The sequence below is a fragment of the Squalius cephalus genome (genome assembly GCF_949319135.1).
Source record: "Squalius cephalus genome assembly, chromosome: 7".
NCBI classification, from domain to species: Eukaryota; Metazoa; Chordata; class Actinopteri; order Cypriniformes; family Leuciscidae; genus Squalius; species Squalius cephalus.
In genome coordinates this window covers 37,307,335-37,326,516 of record NC_137128.1, presented here as the reverse complement: position 1 = coordinate 37,326,516, position 19,182 = coordinate 37,307,335, and the positions used below count along the sequence as shown (strand labels likewise).

At 37.6% G+C, this 19,182-nt stretch overlaps 3 protein-coding genes across 3 annotated transcripts; all 3 read right to left on the bottom strand.

The window, feature by feature from the left end:
• On the bottom strand, positions 1-10,294 carry LOC307161833 (uncharacterized protein; the record flags this gene model as incomplete). Its single annotated transcript, XM_079876770.1, has 12 exons — positions 1-559; positions 2,322-2,381; positions 2,526-2,685; positions 2,802-3,035; positions 4,161-4,256; positions 4,465-5,102; positions 6,512-6,997; positions 8,552-8,611; positions 8,753-8,912; positions 8,993-9,226; positions 9,424-9,519; positions 9,707-10,294. The coding sequence occupies 12 exons, from the start codon at positions 10,292-10,294 to the stop codon at positions 6-8; spliced, it is 3,366 nt and encodes a 1,121-aa protein (XP_079732896.1). The 3' UTR covers positions 1-5.
• A 1,299-nt stretch (positions 10,295-11,593) lies between these two features.
• On the bottom strand, positions 11,594-13,192 carry LOC307161832 (stonustoxin subunit beta-like; the record flags this gene model as incomplete). Its single annotated transcript, XM_079876769.1, has 2 exons — positions 11,594-12,162; positions 13,171-13,192. 2 exons carry the CDS (start codon positions 13,190-13,192, stop codon positions 11,594-11,596), a joined length of 591 nt encoding a protein of 196 aa, XP_079732895.1.
• Positions 13,193-15,102: 1,910 nt separating this feature from the next.
• Positions 15,103-19,077, bottom strand: LOC307160968 (tripartite motif-containing protein 16-like). The gene is made up of 6 exons (XM_079875373.1): positions 18,416-19,077; positions 18,131-18,226; positions 17,700-17,933; positions 17,446-17,605; positions 17,242-17,301; positions 15,103-15,862 (listed from the first exon to the last, which is right to left on the bottom strand). The coding sequence occupies exons 1-6, from the start codon at positions 19,025-19,027 to the stop codon at positions 15,306-15,308; spliced, it is 1,719 nt and encodes a 572-aa protein (XP_079731499.1). The 5' UTR covers positions 19,028-19,077; the 3' UTR covers positions 15,103-15,305.
• Between the last annotated feature and the right edge of the window lie 105 nt (positions 19,078-19,182).

Below are 19,182 nucleotides of genomic sequence, written 5' to 3'. Positions count from 1 at the left end.
ACCATCTATATTGTTAGATCACATAATGTCACTTTTGAACAAGGAAACCCCAATTTTGTATTAAAAAGCCAAAACCCAGGATAGAGAGGCTGAGTGAATGTGGTGTGGACTCTGTGAATGAGGGTCATTGTGTCAGAGACGCTGTAGAAGGACAGAGTTCCTGCACTGTGATCCACATACACTCCTATTCTAGAGGAGCTGGAGACTACAGGGAGTCCAGGTTGTTTGTTATTATGCCAGAGTGAGCAACTGGAGTCATTGGAATCACAGTACAAACTCCAGGACTGATCATTACATCCAAATCTACACTTACTTACCTTTCCCTTCCTGCTGATGCTCTTATATGACACTGATATATCCACTTTACCACTCCACTCAACCTCCCAGTAACAGCGTCCACACACACTCTCTCGACACAACACCTGACAATAACCATCAAATCTGTCTGGATGATCAGGATACTGCTGGACTTTGTTAGTGTCTTTAATCACTCTGTTCCCTTCAGACAGTGCCAGGTTTTTATTCACTGTGTTTGGATCCAAAGAGAGCTGACGGGAATCTGATGAAGATAAAAAGTCATAGAAATAAAACACACCAGACCTTTATTACATTTAGGATTTTATATATATGAAAAGAGTCAGTGATGTTACTTTAAGGAAAAAGCTACTCAACATCTGCCTCACTGTTACCAACATCATAGCATTGGTCATTTTATTGGTGTGTCTGTGTGTGTTTGGAGTTGACCAGAAGAAATTATAGTTGGTTAAAAAATGTAGAGTTGGAAAGTCAGATCACATTTCTGTTTAGTTTTTACTGTTTTAAAGACAGCAGCTCTATCACAAACTGTACAGTTTACAGCTAAAGGTCCATTTTAATGTTTCTCTGTCAAAACAAAAACTAGCAGTGTCCAGACCAGGATGTTTAACTAACCCAGTAAGATAAAATACGTTTATTCAAATGTGCTATTAGTGTACTTCTTTTAAATAAAAAAATAAGAAAGTATACTTTCAGTCTATTTTTATATACTTCTCAGAAATATACTTTTTAAGTAGCCTACCTCTAAGAAACATATTTAAAATTGCACTTAAGTATACCTGACTGACAAAAAGGTCTAAGTATATTTGACCTACTTGTACCTATCTTTTGATCGAAATATACTAAAAAGTATAATTAAGTATTCTAAGTATACTTGGCTTGTAGTTGTGTTTAATCTTTTGATTGAATAGCCTATTAAATACGTTTTTCACATAGTTTTGCATACTGTCTTATAAACTCACATTGTTTGAAAATAATGATTTATATAGTCCACTGTACTTAGGAATTTACTTCAAATCTACATTACTTTTACACATCTTCTGATAGAGTACTGATCTGAATCTCCGGATCTAAACACAGGTGAAGATGAAGCTGAAACAAGTGTTAGAAGATTGCTCACGCAAACAACATTAATCAACATTAAACAACAGCATATAAATCAAAACTGCCTAATGTTACCAATGCACTGTTGACCCTAGGACTGTGAAGCTTTGGGGGTGTTGATGGACTCGATCTACTGCATCTATTTTGATCATCGCTTCGAATCCCATCCGGACGAAGTCTTTGACAAAAATGCAATTTTCTCAGCTCTTAGTTTAAAGTGTTAACTTTTTTATTATTATTAAACTTATTGGGCTTTCAATGATGATAATTATGTATATATTTGATGATGATAATTATGTATATATTGTGTTGATATATTTGAGGATGTGAACTATGTCTTAACTGGGTATTTATGGGAATGTGTTGGATATTGGCATTTAAAATATTATGACTTTAAGAACAACTGATCATGTGACTTAAGGTAATTAAGATACACCTGAGAGCTCAGACCATACCTGAGCGAACCTGAGGACACTATATGTGAAACGCGTTATTCGCTCTGAATAAAATAGAGTAAAGTCAATAGTGTGTGGGAGAGTGTTCTTATTATTGTCATTCAAGTTCGTTCCTGCAATCTACCTGAACCTAACCAGGCTATGCATGGACCCTGGGTTGAATTAGTATATTTGTAAGTACAGATGCAGTACAAATGAGAAACGTAGTTGTGAAATAAAGTTAAAGTTTAAAGTTTACTGCTGTTACACTTATAGTACACTTAAACGTATAATTTTATATACTAAAAGTGGGCCAATTTAGTCCCAAGCAGTAAATTGGGACTACAGTCCCAAGTAGGACACTTACAAGTTTACTACTAGTACATTGACATTAGTATACTTATTGCTGATATATAATAAGAAATAAAGTTTGTCTCTTTATGTACATGTATGATCATAGAGACTTACATTGGAGAAACTCCTCATGGGTCTTGGGTTCAGGGGTGGGAATGATGTTAATGTTTCTCACTGTGGAAACAAACAGACATTTTACTGTAAATATTGTAAAATAATATAAAATAAGTTTAATTATAAAACATTTAAGAATATTTTAAACATGCATTGTTTTTTACATGACATCATGTGATACATGTCAGTAAATGTAAAGCTTACCTCTGCCAGATATCTTCTCTATTTCCTCTCTGCAGAAATGCTCCAGTTTCTCTCTCAGATGAGACACAGATTTACCAACATCATCAAAAGAGAGACGAGAACTGACAGTGATGCTGGACGAGTCTGTAGATCCAGGAGGAACAGAGAGAGACTGGAAACTCTACACAGACACAAAGACACAATAGAAGCACCAGCTAAAGACTCAGAAACATTAGATAGAAAACACAATCTCTTCCATTACTAAATACACTGTCCTGTTTGTCAGATTTCTGTTACCTGGAGGAAATTAATGTGATCATCTGTGTGTGAAAGCTGCTCCAGCTCAGTGTCTCTCCTCCTCAGATCCTCAATCTCCTGCTCCAGTCGCTCCAGTTGTTCTTCAGCTCGACTCACTGCAGTCTTTTCCCGGTCTCTGATCAGCTGTGTCACCTCAGAGCGGCTTCTCTCAATGGAGCGGATCAGCTCAGTAAAGATCCTCTCACTGTCCTCCACTGCTGCCTGTGCAGAGCGCTGTTAGGACACACAGAGACGCATTAGAACCAGTCCATTCACTCAGCTCTTACTGGTCCCTCACACAGCCTGTTCCCCACAGTGGGCTTCAGTGGGACTGAAAGAGCTCCAGCACTGGCTCCTCACGGACTGACTGGAGGAGAGTCCTAACTAGGGGTGCAACGGTACAGATAGCCCACGGTACGGTCCGTACCTCGGTTTTTGGGCCACGGTCTCGGTTCGGTTTCGGTACATGTTTTGTGCAGAAAGAGACTGCTATTTCATCCCAAAAATATGTTTTATTTTTCTTATGAGCATAAACAGAATGTCACAGTAGGAAGAACATCAATGTATGGAATAAATTAACACTCTAGTCTGTACTGAACAACACTAAGTAATACAACCTCTTCAACTATCACTTATATGAAATACAAAATGTAAACAAACACACTTCAAAATATTCAAGTGGATCCCAATTCCAAACCTTGATAACTGGTATATGAAGTGATCAATGTGAAAGAAAAAGTGCACTTTTACCTTTAACAAACATAAATTAGCTTGTGCTTTGAATAAAAAAAAGCAGAGCTAAATAATATAATGAAAAAATACTGCATTCAGGATACAAAGTGCAATGTTATTTACTCATCCACTATTGAGAGATTTTTGTGCAAAAAGATGAGTCTATCAACACTGTCTGGTGCAAGGCGAGACCGGTTGGCACTAACGATGTCCCCGAGACCGGTTGGCACTAACGATGTCCCCAGCAGAAAATTCTCAACTTTTCAGAATGCCGCAAGCGCACCGTAGGTCACGTGACAAGAACCAAACAGAGCGCAGCTGATGGTTGCTTTAGCAACGACCGACGCCTCCGGAGGCAACCGCCCTAGCGCTTTGGAAAAAGGAGAACGCGGCGCGCCTAGCGTTTTCTACGCGTTTTTAGGCGCGATATGTGAACGGCGCCTAAAGCAAAAACTAAAAGGATCAGCGCGAACTCAATGGCAAAACCGAAGTACCGCGGGACACGAGGGTAGATTGTCCCGTGCAGGGCTGACCGAACGGTCCGGTATTTTACCGTGTACCGTTGCATCCCTAGTCCTAACTGAGTCTGAAACAGCTCTTCCAGCAGTTCTTCTGCTCTAAACTCACCTTGTGAGACTCTACAGCCTCTCTCAGATCCTCAAGCTCCTTCTGTCTCTCCTGGACTCTCTGCTGGAAATGTATCTTGGTCTCTTCCAACTGTCTCTATAAGATTTAGTATACAGTCAATATACAACTCGTTACATGCGCCTCTTTGAGAGAATGTCACAAAGAACTGTTTCAAACATGAGCAAAGAGTAGAAATTACATTATCTGTTTCGTTTAAGAACTGTTTAAAAATTATCTTCAAATATATAATTACATAATAATGAAGAAACACTTTTAATTCAACATAACTACTCATAGTTTATACCTGTTTCTCAGTTCTCTCTGCTGCAGCTGACACAGTGTCATGGTTTTTGTGTTCATCCACCATACACAAATAACATATACAGTTTTGATCAGTACGACAAAAAATCTCCAGTAGTTTTTCATGTTGAGGGCAGATCATCTCCTGAAGTCGTCCAGTGGCGTCCACCACTTTATGTCGCTTTCCTGGGTGAAATTCCTCGTGACGTTCAAAATGATTTTGACAGTAAGAGTTCAGACACACCAGACAGGATTTGATGGCTTTGTTTTTGTCCCCAGTACAGACGTCACACTCCACATCTCCAGACTCAGTGTAACACTGAGCAGGACGAGCTTGTAGTTTTGTCTTCTGGAGTTTCTCCACCACTTCAGCCAGCATGGTGTTTTTACCTAAAACAGGTCTTGTAGTGAAGCTCTGTCTGCACTGAGGGCAGCTGTAGACTCCCTTCTGATCATCCTGATCCCAGCAGCCTGTGATACAGATCATACAGTAACTGTGTCCACAGGGAATGGTCACTGGATCCTTCAGTAGATCCAGACAGATTGAACAACTGAACTGATCCTGAGCCAAAGAAACACTGGATTCTGCCATTTTATTGCAGAGATCGAGAGACATCCACAACGATTCGACAACAGCTTGAGCTTAGGTTTCAATTTCTCTGAACTGAAACATTTCCTGGTTTTAATATTGAATGTGCCAGTCATATAATTTACACGACTGCTACCTGTAGATGGCAGTCTGGCACAGAAACTCACAAGACAGTTTATGAGACTAGAAACATGTCATTTTATGATATATTAAAATCTGTTGTTTATGCTGATTGTGACAGTCATTCTGTTCTTTCCCACAGGTTTATCAATCTGAAGCCGTTTACATTCTTCTTTGTAAATGAGAGACCCTTTGAATTTAAGTTACATTTGCATAATTTTGTCCAAAGGGATAAGCATTGCATTCAAGGTATACTGTACATTAAATCAAATCATGCATTCCCTGGGAATCTAACCCAGTACATTGGTGTTGCTAGCACCATTTTCTACTGTTTGAGCTACAGGAAAGCTTTTGCTCACTGTTTTTGGTATAAAAATATTTGTTGAGGGTTTAATGATCTGTAGGGTTTAGGAGTTTAGGGTGTAGAGCAAAATGAAGTAAAGGGAAATTCTCGTAATTTTTGTGCTGGCGGCAGTTTATAAAAACACTGTCAGCAAATAAAACCTGACCAGACACGAGTCTTCAGCGCATTGCAACACACACATGCTTCAGAGAACGATTACAACAGCACCAGTCCTGGACTTCATCAGCTCTCAGGGATGAGGATCAATGTTCAGAGAGTCAAAACTCGACAGGTGATCATTTGTCCAACATTCAGTTTAATTGTGATTCTTCCATGTGTGTGTGTTGACAGCTACCAAAATAAGAGACAAACACAGCATTTGATTAGTGATCTGAAACTGACTGCAGTTTTGTGAAGTGCTTACAGAATTAAACTGACTCCGCAGATCCTTGTCTTCTTCTCATGATAAAAGTAATGTTACAAATCATCTTTAATTTAGGTTGTAATTCCATTAAGTGAATGTGTTGTGGGCTCCCTCTCTTAAATGTCAAGAGGTCATTTATGGAAGGGATTTGGGGAAATTGCAGAACAGAGAGAATAAGTTAGTTTATTAAATGCATTTATAGTTTGTTGAATGTGATCTGCTAGAACTGCATGTACATACACTCTCTGAAGATACAAAGCTGTCAGCGCTAAATAATGAAATGAAAAATCACTTTGAATTCTTTTGTTCTGTTAGGTGAAGAAAATATAGTTGATTTCTATTTAAAAGACAACGTCAGACATAAATAACAAGCATAACTGCAACTTGTGAATAAAAATGATTAATATTGTGCCGATAATATTTGGAGTAAACATAAGAAACATTGTCAAGATCAAGACATGACAATGATATCTTGAGAATATCTCTCACAATATTATTTGTAAAATCTCTGCATATAATTTATATTGATAGGTCACAGAGTGTCATTTTTGAGCACTGTCCTGTCCATAAAGTACATCTAAACCCAGGATAGAGAGGCTGAGTGAATGTGGTGTGGACTCTGTGAATGAGGGTCATTGTGTCAGAGACGCTGTAGAAGGACAGAGTTCCTGCACTGTGATCCACATACACTCCTATTCTAGAGGAGATGGAGACTGCAGGGAGTTTAGTCTGTTTGTTATTATGCCAGAATGAGCAACTGGAGTCAGAGCAGGACAAATTCCAGGACTGATCATTACGTCCAAATCTACACTCATTTCTCCGTCCCTTCCTGCTGATGCTCTGATATGACACTGATATATCCACCTCACCACTCCACTCAACCTCCCAGTAACAGCGTCCACACACACTCTCTCGACACAACACCTGACAATAATAATCAAATCTGTCTGGATGATCAGGATACGGCTGGACTTTGTCAGTGTATTTAATCACTCTGTTCCCTTCAGACAGTTCCAGGTATTTATTCACTGTGTTTGGATCCAAAGAGAGCTGACGGGAATCTGTTTAAGATAAAACACATAATCTGCATTTATCAAGTAATACATGACTTTCAGTCATAAAAATAAAACACCAGAGGTTTATTATATTAAGGTTTTTAAATACATGGAAAGTTACAGTCATGTTATATATTTTAGGAAAAAAAATTTACATCATTGTATTGGTGTGTCTGTATGTGTTTGGAGTTGAACAGCAGAAATAATAGTTGGTTAAAGATTTAGAATTGAAAAGTCAAATCTCTTTTTTTTTTTTTTTTTCTTTTTTTTTTTTTACTCCTGTTCAAATGTTTTAAAATCTCTTTTCAGCTGCTATACAAACTCAGCAGCCTCACAAACTGTACATTTGAGCTGAAGGTGCATTTTAATGTTTCTCTGTCAAAACAACCTAATGTAGCAGTTAGTGATGAACACAAGTGACTAGATCAGGGCTGTGTTTCCCAAAAGCATCATAAGCTGATCGTAGAACAAATGCCACCAATGGTCTGAACGATTAACTTAGGCTTACAATGCTTTTGGGAAACGCACCCCAGGACTTTTAACTAACCCAGCAAGATGAACTAACTATCATGTGATTATTCCTGAATGGTATAATTTATTGTACTTTGAATATTAACAGAGTAAATGTGTCTTATGTAAATCAAGAGTGGTGTATACAGTTCAGTTTAATAAATGCTAAAGTTTTTCTTTTTATGTCTGCCATTCAAATGTTTGGGATCATTAAGATTTTTAATGTTTTTAAAACAATTATCTTCTGCTCACCAAGGCTGCATTTATTTAATTAAAAATACAAAAAAACAGTAATATTGTGAAATATTATTACAATTTAAAATAACTTTTTATTTGAATATATTTTAAAATGTAATTTATTCTTGTGATGAAAAGCTGTATTTTCAGCATCATTACTCCAGTCTTCAGTGTCACATGATCCTTCAGAAATAATTCTAATATGCTGATTTGCTGCTCAAGAAACATTTCTGATTATTATGTTGAAAACAGTTGTGTAATTTTTTTTTCAGAATTCTTTGATAAATTGAAAGTTCAAAAGGACAGCATTCATTTGAAATATAATATTTTGTAATGTCTTTACTGTCACTTTTGATCAACTTAATGGATTATTGCTGAATAAAAGTATTAATTTCTTTAAAAAATATTTTTTTTACTGACCCCAAACTTTTGAACGGTAGTGTATAATGTTACAAAAGCTTTCTATTTCAGATAAATGCTGTTCTTTTGAACTTTCTATTCATCAAATAATCCTGAAAAAAATGATACACAACCATTTTCAACATTGATAATAATAATAAATGTTTCTTGAACAGCAAATCATCATTTTAGACTGATTTCTGAAGGATCATGTGACACTGAAGACTGAAGTATTTACATCACAGGAATAAATTACATTTCACATTATATTCAAACTGAAAACATTTTTGGTATCTTTAATTAAATAATTGCAGCCTTGGTGAGCAGAAGATAATTGTTTTAAAAACATAAAAAAAATCCTACTGATCCCAAACATTTGAATGGCAGTGTACATGTATGATCATAGAGACTTACATTGCAGAAACTCCTCATGGGTCTTGGGTTCAGGGGTGGGAATGATATTAATGTTTCTCACTATGGAATCCAACAGACATTTTGTAGTAAATATTGTAAAATAATATTACATTTAAATATTAAACATTTTTTAATGATTTAAATATGAATGGTCTTTCTACATGACATCATGTGATACATGTCAGTAAATGTAAAGCTTACCTCTGCCAGATATCTTCTCTATCTCCTCTCTGCAGAAATGCTCCAGTTTCTCTCTCAGATGAGACACAGATTTACCAACATCATCAAAAGAGAGACGAGAACTGACAGTGATGCTGGACGAGTCTGTAGATCCAGGAGGGACAGAGAGAGACTGGAAACTCTACACAGACACAATAGAAACACCAGCTAAAGACAGAAAGATCAATTTCAAAATCAATTTGTTTGTCAGATCTCTGTTACCTGGAGGAATTGAATGTGATGTTCTGTGTGTGAAAGCTGCTCCAGCTCAGTGTCTCTCCTCCTCAGATCCTCAATCTCCTGCTCCAGTCGCTCCAGTTGTTCTTCAGCTCGACTCACTGCAGTCTTTTCCCGGTCTCTGATCAGCTGTGTCACCTCAGAGCGGCTTCTCTCAATGGAGCAGATCAGCTCAGTAAAGATCCTCTCACTGTCCTCCACTGCTGCCTGTGCAGAGCGCTGTTAGGACACACAGAGACGCATTAGAACCAGTCCATTCACTCAGCTCTTACTGGTCCCTCACACAGCCTGTTCCCCACAGTGGGCTTCAGTGGGACTGAAAGAGCTCCAGCACTGGCTCCTCACGGACTGACTGGAGGAGAGTCCTAACTGAGTCTGAAACAGCTCTTCCAGCAGTTCTTCTGCTCTAAACTCACCTTGTGAGACTCTACAGCCTCTCTCAGATCCTCAAGCTCCTTCTGTCTCTCCTGGACTCTCTGCTGGAATTTTCTTTGCATCTTACCCAATTGTCTCTGTAGGAATAAAAAATAAAAAATGAATCTGATCAATTATACTGCATAAAAAGTAATTGCCTCAAGTAAAAAAATAAGATCCTTGGGAGATCCTATAAGTAATTTCTTGGAAAATTATCTTGGATTATGTAGATGGGATTATGGGATTAAAGATTTTTATTAGGAGGCACAACTACTGAGTTCATACCTGTTTCTCAGTCCTCTCTGCTGCAGCTGATACAGTGTCATGGTTTTTGTGTTCATCCATTGTACACAAATAACATATACAGTGTTGATCAGTACGACAGTAAATCTCCAGTAGTTTCTCATGTTGAGGGCAGATCATCTCCTGAAGTCGTCCAGTGGCGTCCATTAGATTGTGTCTCTTACTTTTGAAGAAAATCTCATGTTGTTCCAGATGATTTTGACAGTAAGAGTTCAGACACACCAGACAGGACTTGATGGCTTTGTTTTTGTCCCCAGTACAGACGTCACACTCCACATCTCCAGACTCAGTGTAACACTGAGCAGGACGAGCTTGTAGTTTTGCCTTCTTGAGTTTCTCCACCACTTCAGCCAGCATGGTGTTTTTACCTAAAACAGGTCTTGTAGTGAAGCTCTGTCTGCACTGAGGACAGCTGTAGACTCCCTTCTGATCATCCTGATCCCAGCAGCCTGTGATACAGATCATACAGTAACTGTGTCCACAGGGAATGCCCACTGGATCCTTCAGTAGATCCAGACAGATTGAACAACTGAGCTGATCCTGAGCCAAAGAAACACTGGATTCTGCCATTTTAATGCACAGATAGAGAGACATCTACAATGGTTCGACAGCAGCTTGAGCTTAGGTTTCAATTTCTCTGAACTGAAACATTTCCTGGTTTTAAAACTTGTGCAAATGTGCCAGTCATGTAATTTACACGACCACTAGAAGGCAGTCTTGTACAGAAACTGCGACAGTTTATGAGAATAGATAGCATACTTAGATATCATTTTCTATGATATGTTAAAATCTGTTGTTTATGCTGATTGTAACACACATTCTGTTCTTTTAACAGGATTATCAAGTATCTGAAGCCGGTTACATTCTTCTTTGTGAATGAGAGACCCTTTGAATGTAAGTTACATTCACATTATTTTGTCCAAAGGGACTAGCATTGCATTTAAGGTATAGGCTACATTACATCAAATAATGCATTCCCTGGGAATCGAACACAGTACCTGGGTGTTGCTAGCACCATTCTCTACTGTTTGAGCTACAGGAAAGCTTTTTTGTGCTGGCGACAGTTTATTAAAACACCGTCAGCAAATAAAACCTGACCAGACACGAGTCTTCACTGCATTGCAACACACACATGCTTCAGAGAACGATTACAACAGCACCAGTCCTGGACTTCATCAGCTCTCAGGGATGAGGATCAATGTTCAAACTAAAGTTTCAAAACTGGACAGGTGATCATTTGTCCAACATTCAGTTTAATTGTGATTCTTCCATGTGTGTACTGTATGTTGACAGCTACCAAAATAAGAGACAAACACAGCATTTGATTAGTGATCTGAAACTGACTGCAGTTTTGTGAAGTGCTTACAGAATTAAACTGACTCCGCAGATCCTTGTCTTCTTCTCATGATAAAAGTAATGTTACAAATCATCTTTAATTTAGGTTGTAATTCCATTAAGTGAATGTGTTGTGGGCTCCCTCTCTTAAATGTCAAGAGGTCATTTATGGAAGGGATTTGGGGAAATTGCAGAAACAGAGAGAATAAGTTAGTTTATTAAATGCATTTATTCAGTCGTTTGTTGAATGTGATCTGCTAGAACTGCATGTACATACACTCTCTGAAGATACAAAGCTGTCAGCGCTAAATAATGAAATGAAAAATCACTTTGAATTCTTTTGTTCTGTTAGGTGAAGAAAATATAGTTGATTTCTATTTAAAAGACAACGTCAGACATAAATAACAAGCATAACTGCAACTTGTGAATAAAAATGATTAATATTGTGCTGATAATATTTGGAGTAAACATAAGAAACATTGTCAAAATCAAGACATGACAATGATATCTTTCTTGAGAATATCTCTCACAATATTATTTGTGGAATCTCTGCATATAATCTCTATATTGATAGATCAGTTTCATTTTTGAGCTCAGTCCTGTCCATGATATAGTACCTCTAAACCCAGGATAGAGAGGCTGAGTGAATGTGGTGTGGACTCTGTGAATGAGGGTCATTGTGTCAGAGACGCTGTAGAAGGACAGAGTTCCTGCACTGTGATCCACATACACTCCTATTCTAGAGGAGATGGAGACTGCAGGGAGTTTAGTCTGTTTGTTATTATGCCAGAATGAGAAACTGGAGTTAGAGCAGAACAAACTCCAGGACTGATCATTATATCCAAACGCACATTCATCTCCCCGTCCCTTCCTACTGATGCTCTTATATGACACTGATATATCCACTTCACCACTCCACTCAACCTCCCAGTAACAGCGTCCACACACACTCTCTCGACACAACACCTGAGGATAACCATTAAATCTGTCTGGATGATCAGGATACCGCTGGACTTTGTCAGTGTATTTAATCACTCTGTTCCCTTCAGACAGTGCCAGGTTTTTATTAACTGTGTTTGGATCCAAAGTGTGTTGACGGGAATCTGTTTAAGATAAAACACATAATCTGCATTTATCAAGTAATACATGACTTTCAGTCTTAAAAATAAAACACCAGAGATTTATTATATTTAGGTTTTTAAATACATGGAAAGTTACAGTCATGTTATATACTTTAGAAAAAAAAGATTCACAACATCTGCCTCACTGTTAACATTATTGTATTGGTGTGTCTGTGTGTGTTTAGAGTTGACCATCAGAAATTATAGTTAAAAATTTTGAATTGAAAAGTCAAATCTATTTCTTTTCTATTTATTTTTTGTCCTGTTTAAAAGTTTTAAAATCTCTTTTTAGCAGCTGTACAAACTCAGCAGCCTCACAAACTGTACAGTTGAGCTGAAGGTTCATTGTAATGTTTATCTACCATAACAGAACCTAGCAGTGAGTGATGAACACAAGTGACCAGACCAGGGGACTCATTTATAAAACGGGTACACACAGATTTGAACGTAGAGTGTCGTGCCACATCAGGGTCTCAGCAGTCTGAGAACTGCAGGTATTTGGAAATCTAAGCAATTCTTGTCACTCACCATTTTCAAGTAAAGTATTTGGACATTGACTAGTGATCTTTATGTTTTCACAGGTTGACACTTAAAGGGTTAGTTCACTCAAAAGTGAAAATTCTGTCATTAATTACTCACCCTCATGTCGTTCCAAACCCGTAAGAACTTCGTTCATCTTCAGAACACAAATTAAGATATTTTTCATGAAATCTGAGAGCTTTCTGACCCCCCCATAAACTACAAATTTACCACTTTCAAGGCCCAGAAAGGTAGTAAAGACATTGATAAAATAGTCCATGTGACTACAGTGGTTCAATCTTAATTATATGAAGCGACGTGAATACTTTTTGAGCAAAAACCCCCCAAAAATAATGACTTTATTCAACATTTTCTTCTCTTCCGAGTCTCTGGCGCTGCTCAGGTGAGCACCACGATGCATGTGTGTGTTTTTGACGCAGGAGCCGGTCAAATCTGAGCTGGCGTTCTGACCCAGAACCCAGAAGAGCTGCATTGTTTACAACGTGAACAGCATCAGACACTGCACGTCATTATTATCTTTATTAGGGCCCGAGCACCGATGGTGAGAGGACCCTATTGTTTTTGCTCCGTTTATTCTTCTTCTTCTTCTTCTCCAAAGTGAATCGCTTTTTAGAGGGCCTAAACATGCTCGAAAACTCATGAAACTTTGCACACGCTTCAGAAGTGGTGAAAATTTACGTGTGATATGGTTTTCAAAATTGGGTGGGGCAAATTCGGTAAATTATTGCCCCCACATTTTGCCCCGGCTCTACGTTTCACGCACAGGTATGAAATTTGTAAACCTACAAAAAGTCTCTTGGAGCATAGCCCTAAACACAACAGGAAGTGAGCTATTTTGAACTTCCTCCTAGATTTTGGGCATTTTTCGTAATTTCCTGATGTTGTACTTTAACGAACTCCTCCTACAGATTTGATCTGATCCTCTTCAAATTTGGTGAGTGTAATCTGAAGGCCTTTGCGACGTTAAATTGCGAAGATCTTGAGTTTTCGTCGAAGGGTGTGCCCTCGGCGGCCTGACAAACGTTCACCCAATTTCGGCCTTTTGGTGATATATGCATGATCAGATAAGTTCAATATTAATGTTGCTTGCAGTTCCGATGTTGCTAGGCAACCACAGACAGCCTGCAGTAACTCAGGCATACAATTTTCAATCTGCCCCAAACTTCACATGTTTGATAAGAGTCCTGTCCTGAACACATGACCATGCTCATTATGGTTATAGCAATAGCGCCACCTGCTGGTAGCAGGAAGTGTGGCAAATACAAAACGTGCTCGAAAAATCATGAAACTTTGCACACGCTTCAGAAGTGGTGAAAATTTACGTGTGATGTGGTTTTCAAAATTGGGTGGGGCAAAATGGCTTACTTATTGCCCCTACATTTTGCCCCGGCTCGACGTTTCACGTACAGGTATGAAATTTGGTACATACATGTAAAGACCCAATACCTACAAAAAAGTCTCTTGGAGCGTAGCCCTAAACACAACAGGAAGTCAGCTATTTTGAACTTCCTCTCAGATTTTGGGCAGTTTTTGCCATTTCCTGATGTTGTACTTTAACAAACTCCTCCTACAGTTTTGATCTGATCCTCTTCAAATTTGGTGAGCGTAATCTTAAGGCATTTCTTAAAGGCGCCGGGTGGCGGTGGCAGGGGTGCGAGGGCCCTTTTCATCGCTGCTTGCAGCTTTAATTTTATTTTATTTTTTGCACATAAAAGTATTTTTGTTGCTTCATAAAATTAAGTTTGAACCACTGTAGTCACATGGACTATTTTAACAATTTCTTTACTACCTTTCTGGGCCTTGAAAGTGGTAATAAAGTTACAGTCTATGAGGGGGAATCACTACTTGCTTTACACTATGTCACATACATCAACAACATATGAAGCAGCCTCTATGGAAGACACTAGCAGCATTTCAGACGTGAATCATGGCATGACTTGTACCAGCTATAACCCAGCACACAGGAGAATAAAATGCTCAATAAATCTTTTTTTTGTCTTGGTGTGCCCTCTGGTGTCATCAGTTGATGCTGCAGAGAAAATATTTGTAAGTTGAGTACTATTTTCTTTAATATATATATATATATATATATATATATATATATATATATATATATATATATATATATATATATATATATAATATATATATATATATATATATATATATATATATATATATATATATATATATATACTTATAATTCTTTTTTATTTCAATTTTTTTATTATATATATATATATATATATATAAAATAAAAAAATTGAAATAAAAAAGAATTATAAGTAGAAAATGATGAATGTTTAGCAAAAATATATAACAATTGAAACAATGAAAACTGCAGATGGATGTACATACACTCTTTGAAGATACAGAGCTGTTCTGTGTGGTGAAGAAAACAGATTTATTTATTTGTAAAAGACAATGTCGGACATAACAAATAAGCATCATTGCAATTCACGAATAAAATCACTTAATGCTAATGATTACAATTGTGTTGTTAATGTTTTGAGTAAACATCACAAAAAAATGTCAATAACATAACAATTATATTTTGAGAATATTTCTCACAGTATCTGTACCATCTATATTGTTAGATCACAGAATGTCACTTTGGAACAAAACAACCTAAATTGTTTTGTTAAAATTCCAATAGCCCGAAACCCAGGATAGAGAGGCTGAGTGAATGTGGTGTGGACTCTGTGAATGAGGGTCATTGTGTCAGAGACGCTGTAGAAGGACAGAGTTCCTGCACTGTGATCCACATACACTCCTATTCTAGAGGAGATGGAGTCAGCAGGGAGTTTAGTCTGTTTGTTATTATGCCAGAATGAGAAACTGGAGTCAGAGCAGAACAAACTCCAAGACTGATCATTACCTCCAAAGCTACACTCATCTCCCCGTCCCTTCCTGCTGATGCTCTTATATGACACTGATATATTCACTTTACCACTCCTCTCAACCTCCCAGTAACAGCGTCCACATACACTCTCTTTACTCAACACCTGAGTAAAACTATTAAATCTTTCTGGATGATCCGGATATGGCTGTTTTTTGTCAGCATATATAATCCCTCTGTTCCCTTCAGACAGTTCCAGGTATTCATTCACTGTGTTTGAATCCAAAGAGAGCTGATGGGAATCTGTTTTAAGATAAAAAGTAAAACACCAGACCTTTATTATATTTAGGATTTTATATATATGAAAAAGTCAGTGATGTTACTTTAGGGAAAAGGCTACACAACATCTGCCTCACTGTTATCAACATCATAACATCGTGTGTCATCATGTTGGTGTGTCCGTATGTGTTTGGAGTTGACCGGAAAAAATTATTGGTAAAAAAATGTAGAACTGAAAAGTCAATTCAAATTTCTGTTTAGGTTTTAGTCCTGTTCAAATGTTTTAAAGACATCAGCTCTATCAAAAGCTGTAGTTTACAGCTAAAGGTCCATTTTAATGTTTCTCTGTCAAAACAAAAACTAGCAGTGTCCAGACCAGGACCTTTAACTAACACAGTAAGATAAACTACCTTTGCGAAAAAGAAGTTTATTTAAGTGTGTAATTAGTAGTTATTTAGTAATTAGTACTTTTTTAAACTAAAAATAAGAAAGTATACTTTCAGTCTACTTTTTATATACTTCTCAGAAATATACTTTATGTACTTCTCAGAAATATCTTTCAAATTGCACTTAAGTATACTCTACTTATACTGACAGAAAGGTCTAAGTATATTTGACCTATCTTTTGATCGAGATATACTTAAAAGTATAATTAAGGATTCTAAGTATACTTGGCTTGTAGTTGTGTTTAATCTTTTGATAAGCCTGTTAAATACATTTTCCACATAGTTTTTCTTTAAGTGAACATAAGATCATACTTATAGTTTACTATTTATATATTATTTACTACTATGTTCTTATTTAGGTATTGATTTTTATACTTGAAATATACCTTTAACTGCACTTTAACTAAGTTTAAAAACATTTTATTATATCTTCATGCATACTTTTTATCTCATACTTTCAAAGCTTCACAGTCCTATAGCTGGGTCGCCATTTCATTCAGTAATGTTAGGCAGAACATTAGAGAAAAGTTAAATAGATTTAAAGTAAATTTCTAAGTACACTACCAGTGTATAGCCTACACAAACATTCAGATACTCAGATACATATATACTTGCAGTATAAAACTACTAAACTAGTTGTTTACTGAGAGTACACTTCAATGTGTACTTTCATAAACTAAAAATATTATAAAAAGTAACTACTAGTGTAAGAATTACTACTAGTATAAAAAGTATACTTAGAAGTTCACTTGTAGATGCAAATGAGAAATGTAGTTGTGAAATAGTTGTGCACTTTAAGTTTACTACTGTTACACTTATAGTGCACTTAAACATATAATGTGTCTCATGTAAATCAAGAGCGTAATATGCAGTTCTGCACAGTTCAGTCTGATTGCTGATATATAATAAGAACTAAAGTTTGTCTCTTTATGTTCATGTATGATCATAGAGACTTACATTGGAGAAACTCCTCATGGGTCTTGGGTTCAGGGGTGAAAATGATGTTGATGTTTCTCACTGTGGAAACCAACAGACATTTTATTATAAATATTGTAAAATAATTTAAAACAAGTTTAATTATTAAACATTTAAGAATATTTTAAACATGCATTGTTTTTTACACGACATCATGTGATACATGTCAGTAAATGTAAAGCTTACCTCTGCCAGATATCTTCTCTATTTCCGCTCTGTAGAAATGCTCCAGTTTCTCTCTCAGATGAGACACAGATTTACCAACATCATCAAAAGAGAGACGAGGACTGACAGTGATGCTGGACGAGTCTGTAGATCCAGGAGGGACAGAGAGAGACTGGAAACTCTACACAGACACACAGACACAAAAGAAACACCAGCTAAAGACACAGAAACTTCCCTTCCTAAAGACACTGTCCTGTTTGTCAGATCTCTGTTACCTGGATGAAATGGATGTGATGTTCTGTGTGTGAAAGCTGCTCCAGCTCAGCGTCTCTCCTCCTCAGATCCTCAATCTCCTGCTCCAGTCGCTCCAGTTGTTCTTCAGCTCGACTCACTGCAGTCTTCTCCTGGTCTCTGATCAGCTGTGTCACCTCAGAGCGGCTTCTCTCAATGGAGCGGATCAGCTCAGTAAAGATCCTCTCACTGTCCTCCACTGCTGCCTGTGCAGAGCGCTGTTAGGACACACAGAGACGCATTAGAACCAGTCCATTCACTCAGCTCTTACTGGTCCCTCACACAGCCTGTTCCCCACAGTGGGCTTCAGTGGGACTGAAAGAGCTCCAGCACTGGCTCATCACGGACTGACTGGAGGAGAGTCCTAACTGAGTCTGAAACAGCTCTTCCAGCAGTTCTTCTGCTCTAAACTCACCTTGTGAGACTCTACAGCCTCTCTCAGCTCCTCAAGCTCCTTCTGTCTCTCCTCAATTCTCTGCTGGAATTTTCTTTGCATCTTACCTAATTGTCTCTGTAGGAATAACAAATAAAAAATGAATCTGATAAATTATACTGCATAAAAAGTAATTGCCTCAAGTAAAAAAAATAAGATCTTTGGAAGATCCCAGGAAGTAACTTCTTGGAAAATTATCTTGGATTATGTAGATGGGATTATGGGATTAAAGATTTTTATTAGGAGGCACAACTACTGAGTTCATACCTGTTTCTCAGTCCTCTCTGCTGCAGTTGAAACAGTGTCATGGTTTTTGTGTTCATCCATTGTACACAGATAACATATACAGGTCTGATCAGTACGACAGTAAATCTCCAGCAGTTTCTCATGTTGAGGGCAGATCATCTCCTGAAGTCGTCCAGTGGCGTCCATTAGATTGTGTCTCTTACCTTTGAAGAAAATCTCATGTTGTTCCAGATGATTTTGACAGTAAGAGTTCAGACACACCAGACAGGACTTGATGGCTTTGTTTTTGTCCCCAGTACAGACGTCACACTCCACATTTCCAGGTTCAGTGTAACACTGAGCAGGACGAGCTTGTAGTTTTGTCTTTTTGAGTTTCTCCACCACTTCAGCCAGCATGGTGTTTTTACCTAAAACAGGTCTTGTAGTGAAGGTCTGTCTGCACTGAGGGCAACTGTAGACTCCCTTCTGATCATCCTGATCCCAGCAGCCTGTGATACAGATCATACAGTAACTGTGTCCACAGGGAATGGTCACTGGATGCTTCAGTAGATCCAGACAGATTGAACAACTGAACTGATCCTGAGCCAAAGAAACACTGGATTCTGCCATTTTATTGCACAGATCAAGAGACATCCACAACGGTTCGACAACAGCTTGAGCTTAGGTTTCAATTTCTCTGAACTGAAACATTTCCTGGTTTTAATATTGAATGTGCCAGTCATATAGTTTACACGACTGCTACCTGTAGATGGCAGTCTGGTACAGAAACTCGCAAGACAGTTTATGAG

Bases quoted from the DNA above. Each gene is read 5' to 3' on its own strand.
- LOC307160968 (XM_079875373.1), bottom strand. From the start codon at position 19,027: ATGTCTCTTGATCTGTGCAATAAAATGGCAGAATCCAGTGTTTCTTTG. The intron at 18,227-18,415 runs GTATGAACTCAG...TTATTCCTACAG, and splicing joins CAGAGAGGACTGAGAAACAG to AGACAATTAGGTAAGATGCA. The intron at 17,302-17,445 runs GTAAGCTTTACA...TGGTTTCCACAG, and splicing joins AGAGAAGATATCTGGCAGAG to TGAGAAACATCAACATCATT.